This window comes from Engystomops pustulosus, chromosome 2, assembly GCF_040894005.1.
Source record: "Engystomops pustulosus chromosome 2, aEngPut4.maternal, whole genome shotgun sequence".
Taxonomy (NCBI): domain Eukaryota; kingdom Metazoa; phylum Chordata; class Amphibia; order Anura; family Leptodactylidae; genus Engystomops; species Engystomops pustulosus.
Window position 1 is genome coordinate 121,478,343 of NC_092412.1, and position 14,979 is coordinate 121,493,321.

General features: G+C 38.6%; 1 protein-coding gene across 5 annotated transcripts in view; it reads right to left on the bottom strand.

Annotated features, from left to right (window-relative positions):
* The window catches only part of CALN1 (calneuron 1), a 255,062-nt gene that overhangs the window by 123,909 nt on the left and 116,174 nt on the right, over positions 1-14,979 (bottom strand). For all 5 annotated transcript variants that reach the window (XM_072136198.1, XM_072136197.1, XM_072136196.1 and 2 more), the window contains exon 3: positions 1,693-1,836. In XM_072136198.1, the coding sequence (XP_071992299.1) occupies positions 1,693-1,836 (144 nt within the window). The remainder of the gene's footprint in view (positions 1-1,692; positions 1,837-14,979) is intronic.

A 14,979-nucleotide genomic window follows, 5' to 3' on the forward strand; every position in this document is an offset into this window, starting at 1 on the left:
TTAAGATTTTGATTGACTGCAAACTATACTGAGACAGCGCCTTTAAGACTTTGCTGGAACTGCAAACTATACTGAAACTACTTTTAAATATTGTATTGGAAATGCAAACTATACTAGACAACGGCTTTAATATTTTGATGTACCTGCAAACTTAACTGAGCTAGTACCTTCAAGAATTTGCTGGATGATGCTTGAAATGAAGACTATACTGTGACTAGACCCTGAAGATTTTGTTGGAACTGCAAACTATACTGAAACTGCTCTTTAAAGATTTTACTGGAAATACAAACTATGCTGACACAATAGCTTTAAGATTTTGATGGAACTGCAAACTATACTGAGACAGCGGCTTTAAAAATTTCTTGGATGAAATTAGCCCTGAACTATACTGTGACAGGGCCTTTAAGATTTTGCTGGAACTGCAAACTATACTGAAACTGCTCTTAAAGATTTTACTGGAAATGCAAACAATACTGAGTCAACAGCTTAAAGATTTTGATGGAACTGCAAACTATATTGAGACAGTGCCTTCAAGAATTTGCTGGATGATGCTGGAAATGCAAACCATAATCTGACAGGGCCTATAAGATTTTGCTGGAACTGCAAACCATACTGAAACTGCTCTTTAAATATTTTACTGGAAATACAACCTATACTGTGACAGGACCTATAAGATTTTGCTAGATGATGCGAGAACTGCAAATTATACCGAGCTAGTGTTTTTAAGATCTGTAAACTATACTGAGGCAACCTCTTAAAGATTTTGCTGGAACTGCAAAAATAATGAAGCAGCACTTTTAAAATTTTGCTGGATGATGCCATAATTGCAAACTAAACTGAGACTGCCCCTTAGAGATTTTGCTGGAATGTCATACTAAATTAAGACAGCACTTTAACCCCTTCACGACTGCAATATGGTTATATACGTCCTATTTGTACATGACCCGTGAAAAAAGGACGTTTATAAAAGTCAAGACAGTGGCCAACTTCAAAACCCTCCTGAACCTCGGCACCTAAAAACACTATTCTGATGTCATACAAAACAGGAGAATCTCCCCTTTAATATGATACATGGATTGTGTATGAATGCTTCCTGGAACTAGAGATATTCTCCCTTAAATTTGTACTAAAAAATATAGTTTTTTATGTACAGCTTTCTATTTCCAATGGTAAGGTTTAGAGTGCATATGTTCAGTTCTGCTAAGCATCCATTTACAATATTTCATATTAAAGGGGTAACTCTCCTAAATAATATAACATTAGAATTAACTTTCACTTTCATTATGCAGAAGTACATACCCCCTCTGCATCGATAGCTGAACCTGGAAAAGTGTTATGGAATAATGCTGTACATATTTATAACATATTTTGGTAAAAGTTAATACCTATTTTAAAAAAAACTATAGCTTATTTTTTCACATTTGTAGTCAGTTATTGGCAAATTTTACAAAGAAAAAAATATGTAACTTTACAGATTTTGGCAGTTTGGACCCGCTCGTCATTACCCATAATGTCAAGACAAATTTGGTTAGTTAGGTAAAAATCTTTACAATCTCATGCTGAAAAGGCAATTAAAATTGCCATGATGAAAAGAAACATGATACAATTCAAAAAGCAAAATCAATATAACAAAATAAATAAAAACACACTTCAGGTCAAGCATCAATATAATTATTGAAATATGATGCTTACCATCCATATCAAGGCGTTGCATAATGATGGCCAACTCAACTTCACTGGGCATGTACCCCAAGGAGCGCATTGCCATTCCAAGTTCTTGTTTTGAAATAAATCCATTCCCATCTCGATCCAGCACTCGAAAGGCTTCACGGATTTCTGTTGCAAGAGAGATTAAAACTATTGATGAGGTATTCATATACTCTACTAAACAAGAATTCTCCTATATTCAATACTATTGAGACCAAATCCTGTTTGAGAAAGAAGACACCTTTGATAGCACAATGTAACCAAAAATAATTAATGCAATCCAGACATGAATCGCAATATTCATGTATTCTTCAGGTCTATTATATACATACCACATAAAGCATTTTTCCGCAAATTAATTTTATTGTTTGAATTATAAAAAGTTATGCAATTTTCTAATTTACCTTCTGTATCAATTCCTAATGGTTTTCTAGATCTCTGCATTCTGCCCTTCTATAGAAATTGTGGTTCATACATATCAGGGCCTCTGCTAGCTTATTGATAGCACTTGCAATTATTTAGCACACTCCACCTACACGCCAGAGGCACTACTGTCCCCGCCCCTGCGCACTCAATGCAGCCTGTGACTTCACATGTGATAAGTCACTGGCTGCATCTTTTTCTATGCCAGGCAGGAAAAAAGGCTCTGCAGCACCCCTGCCGGATACATCAGGAGGCTTTAGCCTCTTGATTTATCGCGCTGCAAAAAAGCAGTGGCGGGGCTATCGGGACACAAACACTGGCATATGATAAATATCCCCCTATATATTTACTTCCAGTGGACAAAAAATCTGACTATGGTCACGCAGGTTCACGGTCCGTTATATCACACAGCTCTGATTACCCTCTGTGCTACTAACGAGTTGTGCACCTGTGTGACCATGGTCAGATTTCTGTCCACTGGAAATAAACATATAGCGGGAGATTTACAATAAGTCTATCAGAGCAGAACTGTTCTAGTTGCCCATGGCAACCAATCAGAGCTCAGCCTTCACTTCCTCGCAGCTGTTTATAAAATTAAAGCTGAGCTCTGACTGGTTTCCATGGGCAACTAGAACAGTTTTACCTCAGAAACTTGATTATAAATCTCAACAAATTTTTTTATAGAATTACAACAAGCAGAGATCTAGAAAACTGTGAGGAATTGATACTGAAAGTATATTGGAAAATTGTATATATTTTTTTTAACATTAATTTTCTGAAATATGAATAACCATTTAAGCTCAACTCTGTAGGAGATATATCAAATTGCATGCTGATTTCTCCTTCGAAGGCCCTTGCACTTGCACTAAGAACTTTTGAAAAATTTTCATAAAAATAGTAGCCAAATAGTTAGGAACTACAAATTACAAAGTCTGTAACTACTGTACAGGAGAAGATCCCACCACTAAGTTTTATCAATGGAGCACAGGAGTTTTCTGCTCTCTGCTGTACTGCTTTAAATACATCTCACAAGCCACACGCTGGGCACCTATGAGATGCAGGAAATGCGGTGCAGGCCTACACCAGGTCCTCTCAAGTCTCCTGCCACAGCTATGCATTCATCATGACCCGTGCCTAAAACCGCACATTTTTTTAAAAAAATGTGTTGCGAAACTTGCACTTACCTTCACCAGGTATAGGCCGGTGAATTTCAGGGCATTCCAGCGGGCCTCGGGGAACTTCAGTGCAGCAGCGCCACCTGGTGGACGTCGGAGGAACTACCTTAGTGAATCCCGGCCGGACCCGAAATGCCGCAGTCAGTGCAACCGTAGCATTTAACTTGTCTGCTAGGGTCTCTCCCCCAGGATAGCCCTCGGCAGTGCCGTCTCTGGGGGCCGTGGATTGTTTCTATGGCAGACCTAAAGTGAGATCAGAACCCCAGGGATGCCCACTGTAAGATCCCGTCTGGAATAATGATCCCCAAAATTTCAAATTAGAAATTTTGAGAAAAGAGATCATAAACTCTATGGGAAATGTTAGTAAGTGAATAATTTGGGTGGTAAAACTATCCTTCTCAAACGCAGATGATTTCAATATTTGAAAATGACAAATTTCTCAAAAAATTTTGCAATTTTACTTTTTTTTCCATGAATAAATGCAAAACATATAAACCGAAATTTACTTCTAACATGAAGTACAATGTGTCACAAAAAAACAATTTTAAAAATCATTTTGGCAAGTTAAAGGGAACCTGTCACCAGGGACCTCATTTTAACTAAAAACAGGTTGCTAAAGCGCATCGCAGCTGCATTGCAAATATGCCTTTCTGCTTTCTCTAAACATTTACATAACAATTTGTGTGCTATAAGTTATCTTGCACCGTGACAGAATCCTCTGTGTAGTCTCAGAGGTTGGCTTTGGTTTGGATGCATCTCAAAAAACAACATGTGACCTGTTTGTGCTGCAGACTGCTCAGCTCTCAGCCCCCATCTTTGTACTCCTGTACAGCTCCTCCCTCTCCCACTGATGTCTGTGAAGGAGCTTGAGGGAGGAGCTGTACAAGAGCACAAAGGTCGGGGATGAAAGCTGAGGAGTCTGCAGCACAGACAAGTCATGTGTTGTGTTTTGAAATGCATCCAAACCAAATCCAACCCCAAAGCCAACCCCTAGGTCCTTTAGGATTTAACCCCTTACTGATGCGTGACTTATTAGTACCTCACACTTCGTTTTGGGGTGTATGGAGAGGGCCCGCTGGTTGAGCCCTCTCTGTTAAAGGTAGGTGTTTGTGGCATATTGCAGCGATCAGTGCTAGCTTGGGTGCCACCATGTTGGTTTAGATCGTCGCTCACTGTGATATCATCTGTTAACCAAGGCTATGTCATTATAGCCTATCTATTACAATGCACTTATACTCCCGGCATTTAACCCCGTAGGGGAAAATAGCGTGCCACCTTTTCACGAGTTTGCAACATATAAAAAATTTTTTTTTAAAAAGGGATCAAAAGGCCGTACAGTCCTCAAAATGCTAGCAATAAAAACTTAATCTCATCTCGCAAAAAATTACACCACACACAGCTCCGTATACTCAAGCATGAAAAGTTATTGGTGACATAAGATGGCAAAATGAAGAATTATTTTTTTCAGTAGGTTTTAATTTTTGTCAATTTATAAAAAGTTTATAAACCCTATATAAATGTAGTATCCCCGTGATCATATAGACCCTAAGAATAAAGGACACAAGTCATTCATGGTGCACATTCAAAGCTGAGAGAAAATGGCACAAATATGTTATTTTTTACCAATTTCACTGCATTTGGATTTTTTTTCCCACTTCCCAGGACATGGCATTTAAGGGAAGTGCAATTTGTTACTAAGAAAACAAGTCCTCACACAGCTTTATACAAAGAAACATAAAAAAAAAAATTTTGACGTAGGGAGTGAAAAGTGGAAATGCAAAAACAAAAAAGGGCCTGGTCATTAAGGGGTGAATATTTGTTAACATCTTTTCTATAAATACATATTTTAAGAAATTAAAGTGGTGATTCTTTAATTTTACTTGTACACAGTACACCAGATTCTTCAGATACAATAAAGCTTTGTTTTATTTCTGTAGCTCGCTATTCTTACAATAGAGCGTTGAATAAAACCTTGTTCTATTTTAAGGTGTGTCATGTGTAAGCACCTTTGTAACTCCATTTTTAGATATAGTGATAGAACCTTTTAGTGGCATTCTTGTAAATTATAGTATTGATTATATGTTTGCATTAATATGATTCTAGAAAACTGATTATAGTCTGTAGTTGTGATTTGGAAAGCACAGTTTGTATGTCTCGTACCTCTCCAGGATTGTGTTTGATTGTGCGTGCCTGTTCTCATTTAGTTTCATATCTGGATCACTGAACAGGAAACCTAAACACATCTAACATTCTGTGCTCATTTCATCATGCTCATTCAGTGTGTTGGTTAAATGGTAAACTGCTAAAGTGATAACACTTAATACCACACATACATATATGTGCATATGTGTGTGTGCATAAATATATATATATATATATATATATATATATATATATATATATATATATACTAGCTATAGCTCCCGGCTTTGCCAGGGATAGTAAATAACTTCTTTTAGCTATAACAAAACAGAATGGGTTAAAACATATATATTTTATATATTTATGTCTCTGACCTCTGTCTTTCTCTAGCAGTCTTTTTAGTGACTGTCTGTCTTTGGCAGTCTCTTTCAGTGACTGTCTTTCTCTTGCAGTCTCTTTCAGTGACTTTGTCTCTGGCAGTCTCTTTCACTGACTGTATATCTCTGGCAGTCTCTTTCAGTGACTGTCTCTGACACTCTCATTCCAGTGGATAGAAAGGCAAACAAGGGGAACCGAATAGCGCTCATAGAGTAGTATTCTTATCCGAGCATGGGAGATGGTGATAAATAAAAAACAATTGGACTGAGGCTCACCAGATAGGGTTGTGTTATGTTAGGCACAACACTAATAAGCGTTTGGTTTTGCGTCGGTGAGTGAGGGGGTGCTGCCTTCAGACAATGGATACCGGGACGCGGTTGCCAAGACGGTCACGATCAGGATATGCAGAGGTAGGTTTGGAGTTGTCTGTTGCGGCGCACAAACAGGTTCAGATACGATACGTCATATTAAGAATAGCATTTATTGGTAATCACGGATCACAATGCGTTTCGGAGTAGTGTAGAATCCTTTCTCAAGTGGTGTGAGACTCGTGCTGTTCTTTCCGCTGCGGTTACGCATGCGGCCGGGAGAAGGTACTTGGCACTCTCACATGAAGGGGGTGAGGCTGTCGCTGTCGGAGCGAGTCTCACACCACTTGAGAAAGGAGTCTTCGCTACTCTGAAATGCGTTGTGATCTGTGATTTATTAAATTACAGCTGTTCTCTGAGCAACTGGTACAGTTGTACCTCAGACATTTCAGATAAGTCTCCCCCTATCTCTGTATTCCTATCCATTTTACCTCACATATAAGTTTTCTTCAACTCATTGCCTATAGTAACCAATCAAATCTCAGAGCTCATATTAATGACCTTTGGACATACACACACACTCAGCTTTATATATATATATATATATATATATATATATATTGATATATATATATATATATATATATATATATATATATATATATATATATATATATATATATATACTGCAAGCATTGTCTACTAAGATCTATAGTATTTCCATATCTAGGAGACTTTTAAATTGACTTCTTTACTTTATTCAACTTTTTAAATTTTGTTTGTTTGCTACCTGCAGTAGCTGCAAAACTATGCAAAAGTTCTCATATATATTTAATTATTGTACTATTTGCGTAACTCCCAAATAGACCTAACTCTGGTGCAACCTCTGACATCAGTCCATCAAAACATTACTCCAGTCTATGTGGTATTATGTTATTTTCCTCTCTGTTAACTTTATTTTAGAAATACCAATAGGAAGAGGAAGAAAATACTCTACTGTGGAGATGTGTTCCTGTGCAATGTAATAGCCTGTGAAGCTACAGCACTGAGGTAACAGCCACCCTTCTTCTGGCTCATTAGCATAATTTTAAAGGTTGATTTTAGAAGGAAGGAGGCCATGGATATCAAATATAAGAAGATTACCACAGTAGAGATGCCTGGCTTTATGAGAAAGTGTCCCTAGTTTTTAGTGCTTGATGTTAATGGTTGATTTCCTTTAAGTTAAAAGAAAAGTAGAATTTACAGGACCCAACTGCAAAGTTATATATGTAGAAATGAGCAGAGAAGAGTCATATGTTGCCTAAGATGAGTCAAGTTAAGAGGCTGCCAGGAAGGACTATCACTTCGGAGACCCATTTCTTCAGTTTTATAGTACATAGAAACATGGTGGTAAGGCTATTGGTATAGTATTAAAGATAATAATCACATCGTTCAGATTCCATTCAGGTTTGTGGTTCTGTGAGCTACAGAATCAGAATCAACACACATCTAACTGTTTCTGGCAAAGTTTAGGTAAGTCAGGAATTTAAGGATCTGTCTTCGGTGTAATGACACAGCTGTCCTACTTCCACTCCCCTCCCATTCAGGGAGTGGAAACCAAACTGTAATAGAACAGAACAAACACTTTAGAGTGTAAAGAGTCACCCAATTCCAACTCTCTACACTTATATAAGCTGATGGGTGCAGTTACAACTTGAAGGACCTCCATATATCACCATTTAATGACCTATCCTATGGATATGCCATTAATAGTCATTCTTGTACAACCACTTTGAAGAATGTCTCATTTGATATATAGACATAGATATGACTGCTGCTTTTTATGCAGACAGCTGCTTGGACATAGTAATGACAAAACATCTTTGGCTATAATTTAATTTTTTTATTAAAAAAGGTGTGTTGACTCTGTTATCTGAGAGCAGCTTGAGAACACCAATGTGCTTTGTAGAGAGGACTTTATTTATATTCATGCCACAAGCTTTCTTTCCATCAATATTCAAGTCAGATAAATTTTTAACGCTTATCCGTTGCAATATATTTGTACTGTCAACCGCCTTAGCCTATTGAATAGCTAAAGAATATCTTTTATCTTTGTAGTGTAGCAGATAATTTATATCTCTAAGGTACACAATACGCTCAGCTCGGGAATGTGGAAATGTTCTATGCCAATTAACAGCAGCGCTACCTTTATTTACTGCCAATATAAACTTTAACTTACTTTACTGCACTTTCTAGCCTTACAAATCTTTCCATCACCATCATGGCGTGTATAAAATCATTCACCGAGGAGATAAAATCCTATTGATCAGTTGTTATCTACAGGGAAAATGGTTGTGTGAGTGCTGTGGGATGGAAAGTTTAGAATAAATCTCTGTGGAATTAGTGGTCATTCATTGTTTGTAATGGACACCTTTAATCTCCCAAAGACAAGGACACTTTAAAGGATTATTAACTAAAGTATTTGGGACCCCTGTCCCCACAATAAGAACTGCTATTTACTGATTTGTAGATCCGTTAATAAATCAGCAATTTTTTTTCTTTCGCCAAAATCTCAGGTACAAGTTAAAGAGAACCTGTCATCGGAAATTGGCCTAATAAACCACTTGTTAAGCAATATCATTTTTGTTTCTTTCATGGCCCAGTGTGGTGACATCATCCCCAAAATCAACTTTGAAGTGAGCTGTAAATTGTTTGTATAAAGTCAAGGAGGTGGCAAGTTTTACACTGAAGTTGAGGTGGGGAGCTCTGAACGTCACATCTACTGTGATTGACGTTGTGCTTTGGACTTGAGAAGATCTGGTTCGTTATGTCTCTGGACAATTTTTGAAGGCAGGTTCCCTTTAAACCTCTATTGTTCTGTGCCTTCAGTTTCTTGACACTGCTTATCTTCAAATTTATTGCAAACATTATTTTCCAATAATTGTGACTGGTGTTCCATACTTACTGTCCTTTTGCTGTTGCCACAATGGGTGCTGTTGCTACAACTTTCACCACACAGTTACCATTGCCTGTTTGCCAATGTTGTTAAACCTGGTGTACTGCAATTTTCAAAAATAACAGTCAAAAATTAAATGTATAAACTTTAAAAGTTTATTAAAAATATTTCTATAATGTTCAGGTGCTGTAGCCAAATATGCTGCCACTACTACGTTTACAAAGCCAGATATCTCCTACATTGTACATCATGTTAAATACTATACTGGTTCTGCTTCCATGACTGCTAGAAGCCAAGCATTTCTTGCTTTGTCCATTATATTTGTATACTGAATGACTGTTAATTTGGGAACCATACTGATTTGAAGGCCATGAGAACACACAGAGGACTAAGACTTAATCCCCTTCCCAGCTGCCTCTGCCTGATTTTCCCGCCTACCCTAAGCAGTAGGGAACAACTAGCCAATATTCCCTTCCTTTACCAAAGTGTAAAACTCAGATATGGAGACAAGACAAAACAAAGAGTAGAATAGTCGCCAGAACCATGTCAAAACCAAGAGGAAAATTACAGTACAAAATCACAGGGCAAAGGAATAGTCTGAATACAAGCAAAGGGTCAAGACTAGAGATGAGCAAGCACTAAAATGCTCGAGTGTTCATTACTCGAGTCATTTTTTTTCCCATGCTCAAGTGCTCGTTTTGAATAATGGAGCCCATTGAAGTCAATGGGAGACTCGAGCATTTTTCAAGGGGACCAAGTCTCACCACAGGGAAGCTTGGCCAAACACCTGGAAACCTCCGAAAATGATGGAAACACCACGTAAATGGACAGAAAACAGCAGGGGCAGCATGGATGGATGCCTCTGAGGCTGCCTAATCGCACCATTATGCCAAAATTATGGGCAACAGCATGGCGATGACAGAGTGACCGAGTGAGGCGAGATAGCATCTAAAACACCCAATAATAATAAAACAAAATGTGCATAAGAAATCAGACAGAAACCACGGAAGATGATTGCTAAGGCTAGTTTGTAACCTACACTGACAGCACACAAAAGGATTTTGTGCTGTGACTGAGTGTGTTACTTTAACTTTTGAAAAACGCTAATGTAGCCCTAACAAGGGCTGTTGGGTTCTTGGAGAATCACTCCTGCCTAACAGTAAGGTTCTTGGAGAATCACTCCTGCCTAACAGTAATCTAATAGAACACCCTAACGCTATCCCTGACCAGCAGCAGCTCTCTCCCTAACGGCATACAGACAGAGAATGATCCGTGCAGCACGGCCAGTGGCTAATATATTCCAGAGTCATCTGATCAAGCCAGCCAACCACTGCTATCGACATGTAAGTGTACCACGTGATGCTAGGTGTACTGCAGGGTCTCCTGGCTTGTGATTGGCTTTGTTTCTGTCCGCCAAAAATCTAAACGCCGCGAGATGACATTTTCTTCGAGCGGGCAAAATACTCATCCGAGCAACGAGCAGTTGCGAGTACGCTAGTTGCTCAAACGAGCATCAAGCTCGGACGACTATGCTCGCTCATCTCTAGTCAAGTCGCCAAAAAACAAAAATCTGTGTGAACAGGACCTATCTAATTGTTAAAATATTGAAGGCAAAGAATCTTGGGCAGACAACCCTCTTACATGATGTCTGAGTCCCTGTCCAGGAGGTGATTGGAGCAGAACTTGGAAATCCAGGTAAGGCAGAACAGCAAGGGAGCAATTTGAGTGAACGGAGAGTCTATCAGTAACAGAGGATTAAAAAGTAACCAAAATTTAAGATGACTTTTTTATTGCATGGGACAGTTGTTATGAACATTTTTCTATTATACTTTATTAAGAAATACTCCTTAGTTTGTAATAAAAACAGCCTGCAAAGTTCACCATGTGTAGAGTGTTACTTTGCTGTTGCTGTGGTAGATCTATCTACCAGATTGGAGATGGGACTTTCTTTTCTCTACCGTTTGTTTACAGAGCTCTAAACAGGATGTGTTAACTCTTTCTGCCCTCTCCCTGGAAAACATATTTGCATATTTCCCAGAATCACCTGCAAGGCGGCCTTACCACGCTGTTCTTTTTGCCATTGAGGATATCTAGGATGCCTGGCTCCTTATCCATCTGGTATGCCAAGAGACTCCTCACTTGGCACAAGACGACCCTGTCTATGTTGGACTGCTAGATACTGGTCCTTAGCAACCCGCGGGACTATGCAAGCACAGTGAGACAAAAAGTAGGAGGAAATCTTCAGTGACAACACTGCCCAAGCAAGAGTTTATATCTTTACTGCAGGGAAGCAGTGAGAGCAGGTCAAGCTATGCCCGAATTGATGGACTCCCTGCTGTGACTAGAGATGATCAACCTGGACACAACACCTTCCTTGCGGTGAATCCCAGCAGTGGTGCCATCAGGCTCCCACTGAAAACCTCCACTTTGGACTTTTGAAGGGGAATGTGGGTTTTGCATAAATTATGCAAATTGTTCAAAAAAGGAAGTGGATTATCGGGAACTACTCCTTCTTATTTCTCGCACTTGTGCATCTGTATTTCAATAAAGCTGTGGGCCAGTGAACTCCCCTCCCATTACCCTTTCTCTCCACAGCCTTTCCCAATTTCACTAGGTTGTTGCGGTAATTGAAATTAATTGGGACATATTTTCTAAGAACAGTGCTGCTTGCCGGTGTAGTGTGCAGGGTGTGCCAGATTCTGGATTTCTGGCACCTCCTTTAATTATGCTTAATTATGCACTTTCCTTAAATTTATAGAATATTATGCTGTGGTCTGTGCTGCGACACAGTATACACCATATGTATGTGCCCGTGTAAATTTAGTGTAAATGACTGTGAGGTTACTTTGCTCTTTCAATAATGCTCTGTCTACAATTGGGAATCTGTTAGCTCTCGAATAGATATGGAAGTTTGGCTTTGATCCTGCATCATATCATTAGGTTTCTTAATAGTCTTGATTGATGTTAAGGGGGTTGCCTTACAAGGTAGCCAAAAGAGGCCAAGTTTTTTTGCCACATTGAAATGAAGCAGTCAACTCTGTTCATAGTACCGGCTGTCGAGATGTCGGCTGTCACTTTCAGCAAGCCATGTAGGACTACGTCTGACTTCATCCCTAGTCTGTCACAGCTGTTTGAACCCCATCGATCTCCAATAACTGACACACACTAATTGATATTTTTTGCCCAGAAGATCTGTACAGAGAATGTGTCGCATATTATGCATGCAGTTTCTTGATAACATGTAATTACACTTCACCTATATATGGAAGGGTTAAGATTATTAAACTAAATATGACACATTAACAAAATACAGTAATATAATTCTGTATTAGATAATGTTTTTTAATCATAATTTTCTTTTAAACCTGTCTGCTAGGCTCACAGATGTTATCAGCAATCATAAGAAATGAATAAAAGCAGCTTATCTCACAGCGTCTAGTCAGCTATTTTTAATGACATATTTACATGGTTTTGCAATAAAAATACTACTATACAAGAGAAATACAGAAAGGTCATTGTAATCAACGTTAAAATATTTTGCTGGATTACAAATATAACACTCAGTAAATCAAAATTCAGGTATGAAGAAAAATATGACTGTAAACAGTAAACACATCATTGGTGATCACATACTTACCGGAAATTTTATAAAACTGTTCCCTAAAATATTCCTGTTACTTTCATATAGTCATTTAATAAAATATAGTACTTTGATTCAAAGTTAAACTGCAAAGTTTTGACTTTAACCCCTTAGTGACCAAGCTTATTTGCCTCTTTATGACCATACTTGTCTTATACTGGAAACTGGCGTTGTAGTTTACTTAGCTACCCATGAAACCATCCCCACATACTATACCTTAATGTAAGGTGAGTCTTCTATTTGGCACATAGAAAATATGTTTACATTATCGTGTATATGTATTAATTTCTGTCACCTTTTAAAGGTGCATATTGCCTTTAAGATAAATCATTTGGTAAGAGGCATGACACTTTTGTAGACTTAGTTTTCCCTTTTGAGTCCCATTATAATAATAAGACAACTGATGCTTTCCAGTACTAACACAGGTTAATCAAGTTGCCACAGTATTTTTTTACATCAAGGGGTGCATTTATTATATGAACTATTAAAATTAAACATTAAGTATGACAAATGCTTGACTATGCAAGTTAGAATCCCATTATGAAGTAATTTAAACTACACAATAGTAATTATCACTTTCTTAAAATCTTTGTTATTTACAAGATAATATTATAATCAATTGAGTTTCAAATTACATTTTACATGGAAAATAAAAATGTACTTATCTGAAAAGAAAAAATAAGGATACCTGATTCCCAGACCATCATTTTAGATATTTTTTTCCAGTAATTCAATTCTCATTAACTCATATATGATATAGAGTCATTGCAGAGTGAACTTTTCCAGAATTTATTTATGTTAATGTTGATGATTATGACTTACAGCCAAGGAAAACCCAAAGAAAATTTGATTATATAAGACCAACTGTAAAAAATATGTGAACACAGAAATGTTGGTCAAATGAAAAGTACATATATTAAATGCAGTCAATTCCTGGATTGCGGCTCCTTTTGCATGAATGACTGCATCAACGGTGTGGCATGGGGGCGATCAGCTGATGGCACTACAGAGGTCATATGGAAGCCCAGGTTGCTTTATTAGCAGCCTTCACCTCGTCTACAGTGTTGGTTCTGGTGACTCATCTTCCTCTTGACAATACCCGTAGATTCTCTATGGGTTTAATGTCAGGTGAGTTTGCTGACCAATCTAGCACAGTGATACTGTTGTTATAAAACCAGTTATTGGTAATTTTGACAGTGTGTACAAATATAAAGTCTTGCCTGAAAATGAAAATTATATCTCCAGAAAGCTTGATGAGAGAGTGACGCATGAAGTGTTCAACAATTTCCTTGATTTTGGTCTTGATAACACTTAGTGGTCTTAAACCAGCAGAGAAAACTTCGCACTAGACCTTTGGATTAGGATTTTTTATACCACACTTTTTTCCTGCCACTTAACTTTCCATTAATATGCTTTGATACAACACTCTGTGAACTGCTAGCTTCTGGAGAAATGGCCTTTCGTGGCTTACTCTCCTTGTGGAGTATGTCAATGTCTGCCTTCTGGACATATGTCAAGTCAGCAGTCTTCCACATGATTGTCTTGCCTACATAAAGCACATATGTTTCATTAAGAAATTATGCTTAGTTTGTAAAGAAATAGGATGTGAAGTGCCCCTTAGTAACTGCTCTACTTCTCAAATATGTCTTCCATATTACTCTCTCTCCTCTCCTGTTTGTTTACATGACCTTTTCTGCTCTCTCCCATGCTTTGGTAAGATATGAGATTTATTTTCAAACTTCAAGCTGAAAATAAAACAGCTGTGACTGCTGGGGGCACTGTAGCTACTAAGGGCACTGTGCATACTCAGGGCACTGTGACTGTTGTGGTGCACTGACTGTGATGGAGCACTGTGACTACTGGGTGGGGCAGTGTGAATACAGGGGGCAGTGGCTACTGGGGGCAATGTGACTGCTGGGAGGCAGTGTGACTACTGGGGGTACTGTGGCTACTGGAGGCAATGTGGCTACTGGGGAACTGTGGCTACTGGAGGCAGTGTGGCTACTGGGGGCACTGTGACTGCTGGGATGGCACTGTGATTGCTGGGAGGGCTCTGTGACTGCTGGAAGGACACTGTAACTGCTGGCACTGTGGCTACTGTGGGCACTGTGACTGCTTGGGGGGTCCTGTGGCTATTGTGACTGCTGGGGGCAGTGTGGCAGCTAGTAGCACTGTGACTGCTAGGGCATTGGCTACTGGAGGCACTATGACTGCTGGGGGGGGAGTGGTTGGCCCCAAATGGTTGATTGCAATGGTAATTCTGTATAAATA